The 15,237-nt window shown below is 42.4% G+C and overlaps 1 protein-coding gene across 1 annotated transcript; it reads right to left on the reverse strand.

Annotated features, from left to right (window-relative positions):
* Positions 1 to 1,560: 1,560 nt before the first annotated feature.
* Positions 1,561 to 15,151, reverse strand: cct4 (chaperonin containing TCP1, subunit 4 (delta)). Its single transcript, XM_056279630.1, has 13 exons — positions 14,874 to 15,151; positions 14,334 to 14,386; positions 14,159 to 14,248; positions 13,228 to 13,336; positions 10,847 to 11,111; positions 7,862 to 7,994; positions 7,330 to 7,469; positions 6,470 to 6,566; positions 5,916 to 6,026; positions 4,541 to 4,671; positions 3,239 to 3,473; positions 2,857 to 2,970; positions 1,561 to 1,733 (listed from the first exon to the last, which is right to left on the reverse strand). The coding sequence occupies exons 1-13, from the start codon at positions 14,989 to 14,991 to the stop codon at positions 1,719 to 1,721; spliced, it is 1,611 nt and encodes a 536-aa protein (XP_056135605.1). The 5' UTR covers positions 14,992 to 15,151; the 3' UTR covers positions 1,561 to 1,718.
* Between the last annotated feature and the right edge of the window lie 86 nt (positions 15,152 to 15,237).

Consider the following 15,237-nt stretch of genomic DNA (forward strand, 5'->3'; position numbering starts at 1 on the left):
AAAGATAACTGACTTATGCTGACACATTCACAAGTGTTATTTGCTGAAGTTGGAAGTAGATTTAAAAAATGCTGACTTGTGGCCCCTGAAGAAAAATCTAAATATCTACACTTGGCCTATTTGTGTGTGTTTTCCCTTTTAAGTCTGTAAATATTGAGTGTACAGTACAACCCTGGCCTTTTCTTTTTGTGTAATCTAAAATGACAGATTACTGATGCTTAAAAAAAAATGTTGCCCATGAAAATTTGGAACCTGGACATCTGCAGATGTGAAAGTTGGGTCTGACTTGAAATTCAACTTTGTCATAATTAGAAAATATGCAATTTGAAAGGACTCATTCAAATTCAAGAGCTAGCCGGAGTAAAACAAATCACTTCAGTATAAAACATCTTGCCAGATTTAGTGAGACTTCATTTATATATATACTAGAAGAACCCCGCTACAATGTAGCGGTTTGGTTATCCACCCGTCTAAATCTCCCTCTTCATCCTGCCAGCTAACCGCCTTCCCCCCCTGCCCCTAAACCCCCCCCCTGCCCCTAAACCCCCCCCCACTCCAACTCCCTCCCCCCCAACTGCTCAGAATCATCTGAAATGCCGAGAAAAATGGTTTTTAGTCAATTTTAGAAAATGCATATTTTGCATAATTATGCATAATTTTAATTTTCTGCTATTTTTCTGGTCCTCTCTGGAACAATACCTACCACCTCCAAAAAAAATTAGGATCACAAGTGCATTTTTGCAAAAATGCATTTATTTTGCATAATGCCAAAACATTTCTAAGTCCCAGAAATTTTTTTTATACAGGTGAAAAAAATCAAAGATGCTCAGAATCATCTGAAATGCCGAGAAAAGTGGTTTTTTAGCCATTTTTAGAAAAATGCATATTTTGCATATTTATGCATAATTTTAATTTTCTGGGATTTTCCCCTTACTCTCTGAGACAATACCTACCACCTCCAAAAAGAATTATAAATGCTTTAGTTTTCAGTCCCGCTATCTACACTAACACACACTAACACCACACACACACACATTACGAAAATATAGGAGTAGATAATATATATAAGTCGATAATACATGTCATATTTTAGTGTAAAACCATATTGGAGCCAACGAGGGCAAGTGTTTTGCATGCAGTTTCACCAGTCACCATCTCCGGCAATAGTGTCATGACAGCGGTTTTAAGATTCAAACAAGACTAAAATCCCGTTGCTCCAAGAGATTTGTTTCTGAACCGGGCAAGTCTGCACTAGTTCGACCACTTAGACTTGTATCCTCCAACACTATCCCAAATCCCCTCCAGAGAATAAGAGTCCACATAGCGAAGTCAGATTTGTCTTCAGATTAAGCAGATACCATTTTTGGCATGAAACAGTCAAGCTAGTGGAACTATTCAGCATTTTACAAGAAATTAAGTTGAAAAGTAGATAAATCTGTGTCATCTATATTTCTTCACATTCCTTGAGTGATCTTAATTGTAGGGCCTAAATCAGAACTTGGAAAAAACAAACACTGTTCCACCTAATGAGAGACGAGGAAAAATCACACAGGCACGAGCTGGAGTGTCAAAAAAAAGATGCTTTTAATCGTTAAATTACATGATGTAATGACTACTGGACACATGGACAGACAGAGCTCAACAAGCAATAGTCCTGTGGTCCCTCACAGTATGAGAAGACTAAGCGACTGTTCACTACATAGACGGCACGGCACCTCTTATCGGGCGTTCACCTGTAAAACAAGACAAGACAAGATATCAGAACACAACCTAGTTTTCAAACTCATCTCAATATGATATAAAAGCACATTGCAAACTCCAACAGAGACAATTATTGGGGATCAACAGGGGTTCCAAATACACGATTCTGTAAACTTGTGTCTGATTTAGTTTTTGTTCAGTGTTGGGTAGGATACTGGTGACCATTTCATATTAAATGGATCTCTGGTGTTTGGTGGTCAAACACCAGTGCATTTACCATTGTAGTTAGTATTGCTCTTGTAGTTAGTATTTCTCTTATTAAAAGGTGCTATATATCCATTATTCAGCACCAGCATCTCAGAACAAAACAAACAAACCTCCCCCCTCCCTTTGCATTCCTGGCTATTATTTCGTTGGTTGGAATATTTGTTTGTACATCCATCCATTATCAAACTGCTTATCCTGCTCTCAGGGTCACGGGGATGCTGGAGCCTATCCCAGCAGTCATTGGGCAGCAGGCGGGGAGACACCCTGGACAGGCCGCCAGGCCATCACAGGGCCCACACACACACACGTTCACACCTAGGGACAATTTAGTACGGCCGATTCACCTGACCTATACATGTCTTTGGACTGTGGGAAGAAACCGGAGCACCCGGAGGAAACCCATGCAGACATGGGGAGAACATGCAAACTCCTCACAGAGGACGACCCGTAGTTATTTTATTAACGTTAGTAACATATTCAGCTTGGTAAGGAGCTATTTCTTTGATCTGCTGAGTGGCCTAAAAACATGGAACGCAACTATTAGCTTGCTAGCTATCCTGCTAATGCTAGCTACCTCATTGCACCAACATGCACACACGGCCGGACTGGCTTCCAAAACAAAGAACAAAGCTCGGATTGTAACACACAGAGAGGGAGTGTGACTTAATTCTCTGCTCAGGATGCCATTACTCCATTATCTCTGTACATAGCAAATAGTTCTTGGCTGCTAGATTGTTCTAAATCTCATATATAGCACCTTTAAGCCTCTCCGCTTAACTTTCTCCTCAAAACACCTGTTAAATGTATTCTGTAAAAAAAAAAACAACCTATGAGCAACATTTTGTGAGTTAAGTGCCACCCGATCAGATCGCGGTGTGGCTCTCTTACCACATCATCAATCTTGAGGATGCTGCGGACTGTCTCAGTGGCCAGGGTCAGGGCACTGATGGACACCAGCAGGGGTTGCACCACTAGCTCCTCCAGGATGTTGGAGATACCACCCTGAGGCGGACACAGTGAAACGCATTCAAAACCTTAATGTCTCAACAGGAACAAGTGAAACTCATTTACAAACTAATGCTCAATTCAATGTGGCAAGTCTGGATTTCCAACATCCTACTAGAAATTATGCAATGGAACAATCATTAAAGTAAACAACCATGGCAAGATTTCTCCAAACTGACTTGTGCAAAACAACATTACCCCATGTCTACTAAGAAACACCTGGTGACTGCAAATAAACAACCCAGAGTTTGGGCCGCTAACAAACCTTGCGAACGTTGATGCCAGCAGTCTTCTCCCCCTGGGCATGCCTGTTGCGGAGCTCTGTCACTGTGGAAATGGGGTTCAGACCTGCATTCTCTGCCAGTGTGGATGGGATGACCTCCAGGGCATCGGCATACGCGCGAACACAGTAGGCCTCCATGCCGGGCAGGGTGCGTGAGTACTCTGCCAACCGCAGGGCCAGCTCAATCTCTGGGGCACCACCACCAGCAATCAGGGCCCTGACAGACAGACATCCAGTAAATCATTCCAGCAAATAGCGCTGAAGCAAAAGTCTACCTTAACCTTTATTACTACCAACAGGTTTGGTATTATTTATTAAAAAAATGTTTAGAAAGCAAAGAGATCCACCTATGATATAAAAAACGTATTTTTCCTTTAATTTTTTTAGTTAAGCAAAATGGGCTTTTGGAAGGCTAGCTAGTAGCATCTCTGCCAGTAATGAAGTGCAATATGTCTGAAAATGTTGTCGCAGCTGAAATTCATATTGAACAAAAAAATTTTTCTACTCACAATGGTTACAAAATTAGTACATCTGTCAAATTAATGGGCTACTTTTGCTCCCGAGTGAAAGATGAACAGTTAAGATTAACTGCATTTAAAACCCCTTTCTGGGGCATCCGCGTGGTGTAGCGTTCTATTCTGTTGCCTACCAACACGGGGATCGGCGGTTCGAATCCCCGTGTTACATCCGACTTGGTCGGGCATTCCTATAGACACAATTGGCCATGTCTGCGGGTGGGAAGCCAGATGTGGGTATGTGTCCTGGTTGCTGCACTAGTGCCTCCTCTGGTCGGTCGGGGCACCTGTTCAGGGGTGGAGGGGGAACTGGGGGGAATAGCGTGATCCTCCCACGTGCCGTGTCCCCCTGGCGAAACTGGTGAAAAGAAGCGGCTGGCGACTCCACATGTAGCGGAGGAGGCATGTGGTAGTCTGCGGGCTTCCCTGGATCAGCAGAGGGGGTGGAGCAACAACCAGGACGGCTCGAAAGAGCGGGGTAATTGGCCAGGTACAAAAGGAAAAAAAAAAAAAAACCTCTCTTAACTAGATCTTATTTTAATTAATGCAATTGATGCGGAACAATTTAGTCAATTATAAAAACACAACCAGCATAACTCTGCTCACCAATGAAGATTTTGCATTTTTCATTGGGATGAAATAAACATGGTCTAAGATTTATGCTGCTAAAATATTTGCCTTCTCTTTAGGATAAATTCAAGGCATAATGTATAAAATCACATTTCCTGCTCTTGATAACAATCGACTAGAATCCACACAGCTGACCTACCTCTTCTTCACCAGGCAGCGTATGACACACAGGGCATCATGGATGGAGCGTTCAGCCTCCTCGATCACCAGCTTGTTGGAGCCTCGCACCACGATGCTCACCGTCTTTCCAGGACTGGTGCAGCCGGTGATCTGCACAGAGGAGGGGAGGCTCATGACTTCCTGAAGCAGTACACTGGCTATTCATTTTAGAATTTTAAAATTCTTTTAGTTTTTAAGCCTGTCTGTGGGGTAAAACCATCTAATCTCTCTGATTTTCTATTAAGCTGTGCATCCAACAGGGCCCTCCAATCCTCTGGCAGTAACCTTCTAAGAGTAAAAACATGATCCGAGATCTTTAAACTGGGAGGTCTTTATGGCTCCGTTCTCTGACTTGGTCTGCCAGATGGTCTGGGAACCGACTCCTTGAGGAACTAAAACTCAACCTAAAGATATACTGTACCTATTTTAGTATTGTTTTTTGTTCTTGTGGAATAACCTGCCTGCTGCCGTCAGAAAATCAGAGTCAGTTGAGTACTTACAATTCAAACTTAAAACTCATCTTTTTGCCTTACTTTTTGCCAGTTAGCTGCCTTTAAGTTGAATGCTTCACAACCTGTACTGAATGGCGGGTCGGTTTCTGTCTCAATGAATTTACCAAGCACTGCCCTGTGATGGTCTGTCCTATACTTGTATTGAACATTCAAGGTAAGATAATTTTAGGGTTTTCAACAGCTGCCATCACAACCTCTGATGCGCTCGGATGAGAGTCACAAGCACACGGTCACTAGTTAAACCAAAACACCTGCAAGAAAAGGGTCGCGCTGTTACTGCAGTTAAACTGTATCCAGCTCACACAAGCTTGCAGGGGTTCAGATCAATCAGATTGCATCTAATTTGTAAACGGCCTCTCAGAGCCAATCGAGGACCCTGCTATTTCATCTACCCCCAGGTTAGTCCCGCCTACATTAGTTAACCCTTTACTGGTTGTATTTGAGACCTTTCTGACAAGAATTGATCGCTGTTATTGGGTGAAAAAATATGATTAATTGACTAGTTTTTTGGGAGTAGTTGATGACTACTAAAATGCAGCAGTCGTGAATGCCCTAAAATCAAGTTATTTATAGCTGTTATAAATCTGGATTATGTTTCCCCACATTTGGCTGTTCTTTTCGGGAAGGGAACAGAAACCTTAGTGTTTCCTGTGGGACATATTTAGCCAACACACAATAAGGTGTAGTATGATGAGATAAATTACTCAATTTTAACATCTTCCCCACACCAATAGACACACACACACACACACACACACACACACACACACACACACACACACACACACACAACACAATAAAACTATATGGAGGGATGGGAGATTAAATGGCAGAGTGGCATACCTTCACCAGCTTGCTGGAGCCATCCAGGCTGACCTCCTCAGCTAGCTCGGCTGAGCCCAGCATCTCCGGGTGGAACTGGTCGATGTGGGCGATGGGCTTGGTGCCAATAGTCTGGAGTGGGGAAAAAAAATGAAGAATCAGAACCAATGCTGTTGAAAAGAAAAGCCAACGTTCAGGGGTTTGTTTTCATGGCGCTGCATTTTCTGATGCCCATATCTGGTGAGATTTACTGAAAGAGTAGAATCACTGGCCACAGAGCCACAAGGCTCTGTTTCCTCGCACCTTGTAAATACACACATATATACATTTATACATACATTTTCTTTGGCGAGTAGCTATCTGTTGGCATATGGAATCAGCACAACACTGTCAACATTGGTAATTTGTCATTAAAATTTTCATTTCTGCTCTATGTTGTATGACAGGAGTTATGTAGTTGACACAAACGTGCCTATAGACAAGTTCCCTACAGGGATACCTTCAGCTTTGCTCATTTCAGAATCCAACATTCAATCCCCAAACAATAAGGCAGTATAATATGACTTGGATCGTACTTTGCAGACGAATTCAATGTCTTCTCTCGGGATGTCTTTGATCACCATGATCTTCATCTTGTTGAGGAAGTGCAGGGCCAGGTCGCTCAGAGCATCTCTGTGAAAAAAGGGGCTTTGTTTCAGTATCAAGACCTTTACGTCCCAACATTGGTTATGTGTTGAACTCATGCCAGTCTAAAGATCAGAAAAACAGTTCTCATTAAATTACAGTGTCTACAGAGAAAATGAATTGTTGAGACATGAATATGTAGTCTGCAGATTTCGGGGGGCAGTTACTGTGGATGGTTGGCACAGAAAATGGAAAAGTGTGTGTGGAGTCCAGACTCTAATCTCTTGCCTCCCAATTGAGCAAACAAGTTTGATTTTTATGACTGAAACCTGGACATAATCAAGTGGTGTATACCAGTCAATGACACAAATCTGAAAAGAACTTTCAACAGTCAATAAAAATTGCAGGAAAAAAAATCAGAAATACAGGAAATAAGGAAAGCAAAATGGTGAACAGACAAGGAAACAATCTGCAGGTGCATTGCTGTAAGCAAATGGAAGAAAAGGTAATTGAATTATGGCAGAAAACTTCCTGTAGGACCTATCGTAACCACACAAAGAATCTTGCGTTCTCATGTGAGTTTTCCGTTTTCACTTCAGTTGCAAATGACAATTTGGGCTGTGTGATCCCACATTTTTCTGTTGTCATAAAAAAATCTACAAAAAATTGTCAGTTAAGTGGGAGATGCCATCTTTTCATACTCTATTAGGGATTTTAAAAGTTGTGTAGTGTTTAGAAAATTAGTTAGTCCCTCATAAACAAAAAAATGCACTGCTGACTGGGTGTACTCTCTCAAATGGTGGCCATATACCTAAGGATGGACTTCTGGATGAGCAGAACATTGCAGCCTGCCTTCTTGATCTGTTTGACCAGGTTGAGGATGTATGCACGCTCTTCTCTTAGCACGCGGTCCATCTGGGCATAGTCTGACACCACAATCTGGTTGTCCATCTGGAAGCCGGTAGGGGGGAGAAGGAAAAAAAAAAAAGCAGGTGAAAGAACTTTTGAGTAAAAGGAAAATAATCTGCTCTAAAAAGGTATAATCCATGATGTCAGGGTGCCATGGCTATGTTGAGTACTGCGACAACAGGAGCACCCCACTAACAACAAGAAACACCACAAATCTCACCATTGGGACAAGACCGTGTATTTGTTTGAGAAATGGAGACAACTGAAAGCCTAAAAAGGAACTGAAAACAATGCAGTATTGGCTGATTTTATAATTTCTGACTAATAATGCAAAAAAAAAAAAAAAATGTTGATAAAGTCTGACTAAAACAGCAGGAGTAGGGCAGCAGTATATCTCCAATTAATGGCTGTGTAACTGATACGTTGTCACTTACGTCGGTTTTTGGAGGGGACAGGCAGAACTGGATGAGGCCTATTTTGGCCTTCTCGACACGGGTCACTCCAGTGTTTGCCACCCTCTCGGTCAGAACTAGGCCATCCACAAGCTCACAGTCATCAATGGTTCCACTGCAACGATACACAAACACATCATAGCACTGAAGAAAACATGGCCAGACTTTGGAAAGTATTTAGACAAGAACATTTAGAATATGGGGCTTATCATCAGGTAGGGGGGTCGACAGAGGTCAGTCATGTTCTATTCCATATTACATTTTAGTTCTTTATTGGTACTGCATCTATTATTTAAATTAAGCATTTAACGGTATGCCCTGTGATGGCTTGGTAGCCTGTCCAGGGTGTCTCTCTGCCTGCCGCCCAGTGGCTGCTGGGATAGGCTCCAGCATCCCCGTGACCCTGACAGCAGGATAAGCTGGATGGATTTAACGGTATGGTGGCTAGTCAGTTGTGGACGTTACCAACATAGTGGCCTGGAGGCATTTGGTTTCCAGCACTGCTCACTACTGTTATTCATCCATCCATCCATCCATTATCTGAACACATTTCATCAAATTATTGTAAAGATCTGCTCTAATTATCTCACAAATAATTGGAGAATTTTCAAACAAGCCTTCCAGGAAAATTATACTTGAACATTCAAAGGGTAAATTAAAAGTGGCAATTGTGGCCGGCAGATGGACCCAGAGCTACGCTGAATCTACTGCAGATCGTAATCCAATTTAAATGGAGGCTGTTCAAGGGAATTAAACACCAGCCTGACATGGAATTGGTCTCTGAGAGGTTGAAATTACCCGATTGGCAGATCAGATCAGCAGAAGAGGTGAAACAGACATTTGTAACTCATTTATTAAACTTCCTCGACAGGGGGAAAAATAATCGAGACATTTACCAGCAGTATGCCTATAGATACCAGTAGTGCCTGGTTAATCTTACCAACTCTACCAGGCACACAACAGATGACCGATGAGCGTCTTTCCCATTCGTTTAAGAAGTTCACCTTGTCAAAATATAAAAAACTACTGTTTCTGTTTAATTTTCAAATCTATCTGCCATCTATCTGGATGTTTTTAATATTTGGGCTCCATGAGGATTGTAATGGTGGGCTAAAATGGTAACTGGACTGTATTTATATAGCACTTTTCTAGTCTACCGACCACTCAGAGTGCTTCACAATGTATGTCTCACATTCACCCCTTCACACACTGATGGTGGAGGCTGCCATGCAAGGCGCCAACCTGCTCATCAGGAGCAGTTAGGGGTTCAGTGTCTCCTCAAGGATACTTCGACATGCTCTCTGGAGGAGCTGGAGATCGAACCGGTGGCCTTCCGATTACTAGGCGACACGCTCTACCTCCTGAGCCATGCCGACCCTGGCTGTTAATACAACAATACCTCTTGTATCACCTCAACAATGTCAAAACTGATAATTTCCTATTAGAATAAACCCACAACATACTGTAGCTCAATGTAGATTTTTGGCAGCTAGGTTAGACAAACAATCAAGACAATATGACCAACAGTCAACCAGCCCAATTACTGACCAATCATGGCAGTAACAGTTGATGTCGCTGTCCAGCAACATAATGCTACTTGCTGGTGTCCGACTAGAATAAACCCTCTGATTTATTAGTCTCAGGCCAGTAGAGACGTTTTCATACTTGGAGATTCATTATGCAGCATGATGGGGGAATTTGAAATGCACAGTAAGCGAGACCAACAGCCCCCTCTAGTGGTAAAAGGTGGTATTAAGGCAAATCTTAACAGTACAGAAGGGAAACAAACCATTGTGACACAGCGCTTTCCATAAGCACCGGCTGCTTGCCAAACAGCCGACTACTCATTTAAACAAACTCATCTAAGTCCTGCCGGCTACTTTATTAATTTTTGATTCTAATAAAATAGTTCTGATGAACAAGATGCGATTCACTATGCGTGTACATTTACTACCACTAGCCCCGGCTTCAAAACAATGCGAGCATGATGATAGAGAAATGCACCTATCTGTCCGTGACAACCCCACCCTTCCCCACATGCTCTATATGAATGAGAGTGCATTTGTGCGCTCAGCTGAGAGGTTGTGTCCTGCTGAGTAGAGAGCACAGAGTTGTCCTAAGTGTTTTGACAAATATTAACAAAATAATTGATGACAAAACGCATTAAGAATTACATTGTTTGCACAGACGGGGGACATCCTCATTAGAAGGGCTATTTTGGAAAACACCGGTGGCTGCAACTTGATGATTGTGCGTTAAGCAACACAAAACCCACTGAGAGCGCTGCATTTTCCATATACGCCAGAATGACGTTTATGGTTTGAATGAATGAATTATCTTTATTTACACTGCACTTTTTACAGCAGAGTCATCTCCAAGACACATTGCAAACACACAAAACAGGCGATGTTGTCAAAGTGACAGGCCTATATCATATGAGGAAAACATAGGCTATTGCCTCAGCCTCACACTGTACTTTTAGTTTAAAATGTCCAAGAACGCTTTTATATTTTTTTGCCATTGACCAATTATGCAAACTAACGTAACAATTATAATAATATTATAAATAATTTACTTTAAAACCATTACATATGTTAGATAAGGCATGGGATTAAAAAGATGTTCCCCCTTAAAGTAACCTTGTTTATTTTCGCTTGAATAAGAGTGCATTTTGTTTCGAGTAAAACAATACATTAACCATCACTGTGGCAGGTCTTCATAGCCCTTACAGTGAAGGTGTCAATAAATAAAAAATACAGAAGCTCTAATGATCTTAATTACAAAAGTTCTTATCAGTAAGGAATAGGTGTGGTTTTACCGACTGTGTGGGCTAAAATGCTATGGGGGTCTGGGGGGGCATGCCCCCCGGACCCCCATAGCTGTCTACTTTTTCCACTGGCTGGCTACCCCATATCCTTGCGGAAAGCCCTGGTGACAAGTGACATAGGTTCCAGTCTTTGACCTTACCCGAGCTTCTTGACAATTTTAATATCCTGCAGGTCGACACTGGTGGCGGTGGCTGGATCAATGACCTTCATGACAGCCTCCACGCACATGGGCGCCAGCAGGCTGGAATACTGCGAGACCACCTTGGAGCAGAGTGACGTGGTGGCGCTGTTGAGCAGCGTCTCACGGTCACTGAGCTGCACCGGTGTGCTCATGGGTATCAGCACCTCCACGGCCTTGTCCACAGCCTTCTGGAAGGACTCTGAGATGGTGGTGGGGTGGATACCTGCATGGCGGGAACATTTAAAACAAACGAAAAACAGTTTAAGGTTCCTATTAACTGCTACACAGTGTATGATGCAAGGACCATGTGTCATGCTCTAGAAGATGCATTTGAACACAGAAGACAAATTGTCGTGCTACCCAGCAGGTTCCATCGAGGACCATCAGGAAAAGCCATCATAAACAGGGTTTTGCTAATTACTTCCTAGAATTTTGTATGATCATCTCATGATAAATAACAGTTTTCAGTTCAAAACCCAGTTAGTTCTTAAATTGGTCAAATATCTACTTTTAACCAATGATTTGAACCAATCCAACTGGCTGAATACATCTCTCCAGACCGGAGATGATTCAATAACTAGCCTGGAAAACTCAGGTTTCTTAAGGCGCTTTCACACCTATAGTTCAGCAGACTCGGTCCGATTCAGGGGTGAATTTGACATTTTTTGCACTTGGTTCGGTTAGCGTTCAAAATGAACTTTGTGAGGCAAACCTTACATTGTAAAAAAAGGCTCGCGATTGAGCGGGTTGCTCGTCTATTGGACAGAAAATCTGAGGTAAACTCAACAAAACGCTTCCTGTTTCGGACAAAATATTTATAGTGTTGACAAAGCATCTTGACTATTATGCCACATTGATCTACTGTGTAATGTAATCCTCTTTCAAACATTATATCACTGAATTATTTACATAATTTATAAAAACACTGCAGTGTTTTTGTGCCTTTCCACAAACATCTGTGTGACGTGATCATCAGACCATATTTTGACCTCATTGCCCCATGACTGACTATGAAACATTTTTGTTTATTGGCATTTTCACACCTGAAAGTCTCAACCAAGGGTCATGTTTTTGTTACACTGTATACATTTGATCTGGTAAGTTTTGGTTTCACATTGCAATTATGGGAGAGCACTAAAGAACTCTACAACACATACCTGGGTCCTGTCGTCATCACCTATCTGGGCTGTCTCTTCCTATACTTTACATTTATTAGTTTGTAGATGGCTGTGCCTGTAATGTCAGCGTGATGTCAACTCGGCGGCTAGCCTTCTAATCGCCGTTTGAATTAATGGAGAAAAATGAATGAACATATTAATTTCATTGTCGCTACAATAATATTATTATGGCATTACTACCAGCAAAAATACATGGAAAGTGTCGTCATTTTTATGAAGTTTTTTTTCTAGTTGACCTTTTTTTTTTAAAAAATAACATAGTTGGACCACATTTCAATTTAAAATTTGGTCTCATCCTCTCCCCATGTGCTACCTCAGCTAATTTTTCTGGTTCTGACGAGAAGCTGCCAGAACCTCCTATAAATGGTCCAAAATCCGAACCATCCAAAAAAATGTTTTCACACTAGAAACAAACCGAACCATGGTTCAGTTTGATCTGGACCGAGACCACCTCTTTTCATTAGACCAAAGTTCGCCATTTGGTCTGGGGTATGGTTTCACACCTGTAACTTTGGTTTGGATTAAAATGAAATGTCCAAAATTTTCGACCAAACGAGCTAGGCGTGAAAGCATCCCATGTCTACCTGACTCGATATTGATTTCCCAGTGTGTGGCAAAACTTAGTACCTTCAACCCATAATGCACTCTTTTTTGGTTTGCTCCCTGTAGTTGGTTCGGATCACGTTCTCAAGTGAACCGAACCGTAGTTCACTTGAAAGCGGGCCGAGACCTCCATTTTTCAAGAGGACCAGAGTTTGTTTGTTTGGTCTGCACCAGAGTTTGAATGAGTGTTCACACCACCCCAAATGAACCGTACTATCAAGGAAAATGCTCCAGCGTTAGATTAAAACAGACCAAACAGCTCAGGTGTGAAAGCACCCCAAAATACACAATTCTTGGAAATTTTGAACCAGTTACAAGTCAGAACAGACACTTGATTACAAAAATCTCATGCGAGTCTTTTTGCAAACTCAATTTCCTCCATGACAATAAACCCTAAACCAAAATATAAAATGCACTGCATGTGAAAAAGTCATGGTTGAGGTTACTTTATGATTCCAAGTTTTTAAACTGAAGTAATCCCTAATCATTTCGCCCATCTATACGGGATGGTCTTTCTGTCTGTTTTTTTGTGTCTGTTGTCCAGCATGCATTGGATACCCTTCAGCAGAAGCTTGGCGCAGGCTTCCAGCAGAGCCCCAGCAATCACCACAACAGAGGTTGTACCGTCACCAGCCTCAATGTCCTGCGCTTTGGACAACTCCACCAGCTGAAAACACACACACACACATACTGTAATGGTAGAAGGCAAGGCTCTTAACAGACAGGGCTCAAATATCATTTATAACACTTTCACATTTTCGTGTATTTTTGGCATGACATTTCTAGTGCTTTTAAGTGAAGTCAAGGAAAAGTGAAAAGGAAAGGAGGAAGGTATGTATTTTTCATGTACTCGGATCCACCTTGCACCAGCTGATTTCACCAATTAGTTCTCTCTTCTCGGTTAAAGGTGTGTTAATTAGTGAAATCAGTTGATGTATTGTGGGGTTAGTAAGAAAACCTGCAAATAAATGGCCCTTCATGGCACAGGGTTGAACACCACTGATGAAGTGGTTTTGATTTTGAGATACTTTATTGATCCCTGTGGGGAAATGATTCTACATTTAACCCATCCTAGCTGTGTAGCTAGAAGCAGTGGGCAGCTGCCGTGCAGCACCTGGGGACCAACTCCAGTTCATCTTGCCATGCCTCGGTCAAGGGCACAGACAGGAGTATAAACCCTAACGTGCATGTCTTTTTTTGATGGTGGGGAAACTGGAGAACTCGGAGAAAACCCACCGCAGACACGGAAAGAACATGCAAACTCCACACAGAGGATGACCTGGGATGACCCCCAAGGTTAGAAAACACCAGGGTTCAAACCCAGGACCTTCTTGTTGTGAGGTAACACAGCGCTAACCAATGCGCCACCGTGCCGCCCCCATTTTTTTAACAGCGGTCTATAATTTCTCTTTAACAGGCACACACAACAGAAAAGTGAGATAAAAAATTACACTGTCACACAGTGGTAACGCTTTCAGCTGGAACATACCATTTTGGCTGCAGGGTGGAGCACCTGCATCTGTTTCAGGATGGTAGCCCCATCATTGGTAATGGTCACATCACCTTTACCGTCCTGGATCTGCAACACACACATCTCTGTTAAAAGTGTATTGCCAACGAGGTGGAGTAGAAAGAACGTTAGGGGACAAAAAATGTAAACTGACCATCTTATCCATGCCCTTGGGCCCCAGGCTTGTTCTGATGGCATCTGCAACAGCTGTCAATCAAAATATTCGTCAGAGTTTCTGCAGATGACCTCACCCATAAAGTTAGTCTCCATCCTCTAATATGCAAATGACTTGACAACATGCTTTCAAATTAACCTGCAATTTAATACAAATGTTGACAGTGTGTGCGTACAAGGTTTTATTTTTTACTCGCTTAACTACCACTTGCAAGGTTTTCACATGACACAGGGTCAGGCAGGTTCTTCAGCAGCACCCAATTTTATTCGTTTTTTTTTAAAAAAAATTTACAGAGAAACCGTTTCAAATTCAGAGGAACCAGCTGATGTTGCTTTTATGTCGAGTCACATGTAGCTAGCAAGGCAAGACCCAAATCCTGCCCAGCCCATGACTAGAACTAAAGCCGGTCGCATCCTTTGGACTGGTGGTTTTAGGTGGTGCTGCGACTTAAATGGAACACACGACAGAACCGAACTTTGACAAAGCATTCTACATACACAACCTTAACTCTTATTTTACCTTTCCCCGCAGAGATATTACTGAACCGAATCTGGGCCGGCTTGTCACGGTCCACATACGCCCCTCCTCTGATTCTCCCTCCGTTAGAGGCTTTGGGTGCCGCCGCTGTTTCGGGCATCGTAACCGATATTTATCTGAAATCGTTGAAAAAAGACCTTAGAGGGGAACAAATGGACCCCTAATGAGACGGAGTGCTCCTCGGTTTCGGATGGGATCAGATTCGGTAACGGTCTTCAGCGACCACCAGAATCTTCCAGAGCCACCGTCTGCGACTCAAGCAGGAAAAGGACCCAACCGTCAATCTCCGCCGCGCATGGAGATGACGTATTTAGTCGTCTAGCGAGTTGCCATCCGATGTGCACGT

Source organism: Lampris incognitus, chromosome 5 (genome assembly GCF_029633865.1).
Source record: "Lampris incognitus isolate fLamInc1 chromosome 5, fLamInc1.hap2, whole genome shotgun sequence".
Lineage (NCBI taxonomy): Eukaryota > Metazoa > Chordata > Actinopteri > Lampriformes > Lampridae > Lampris > Lampris incognitus.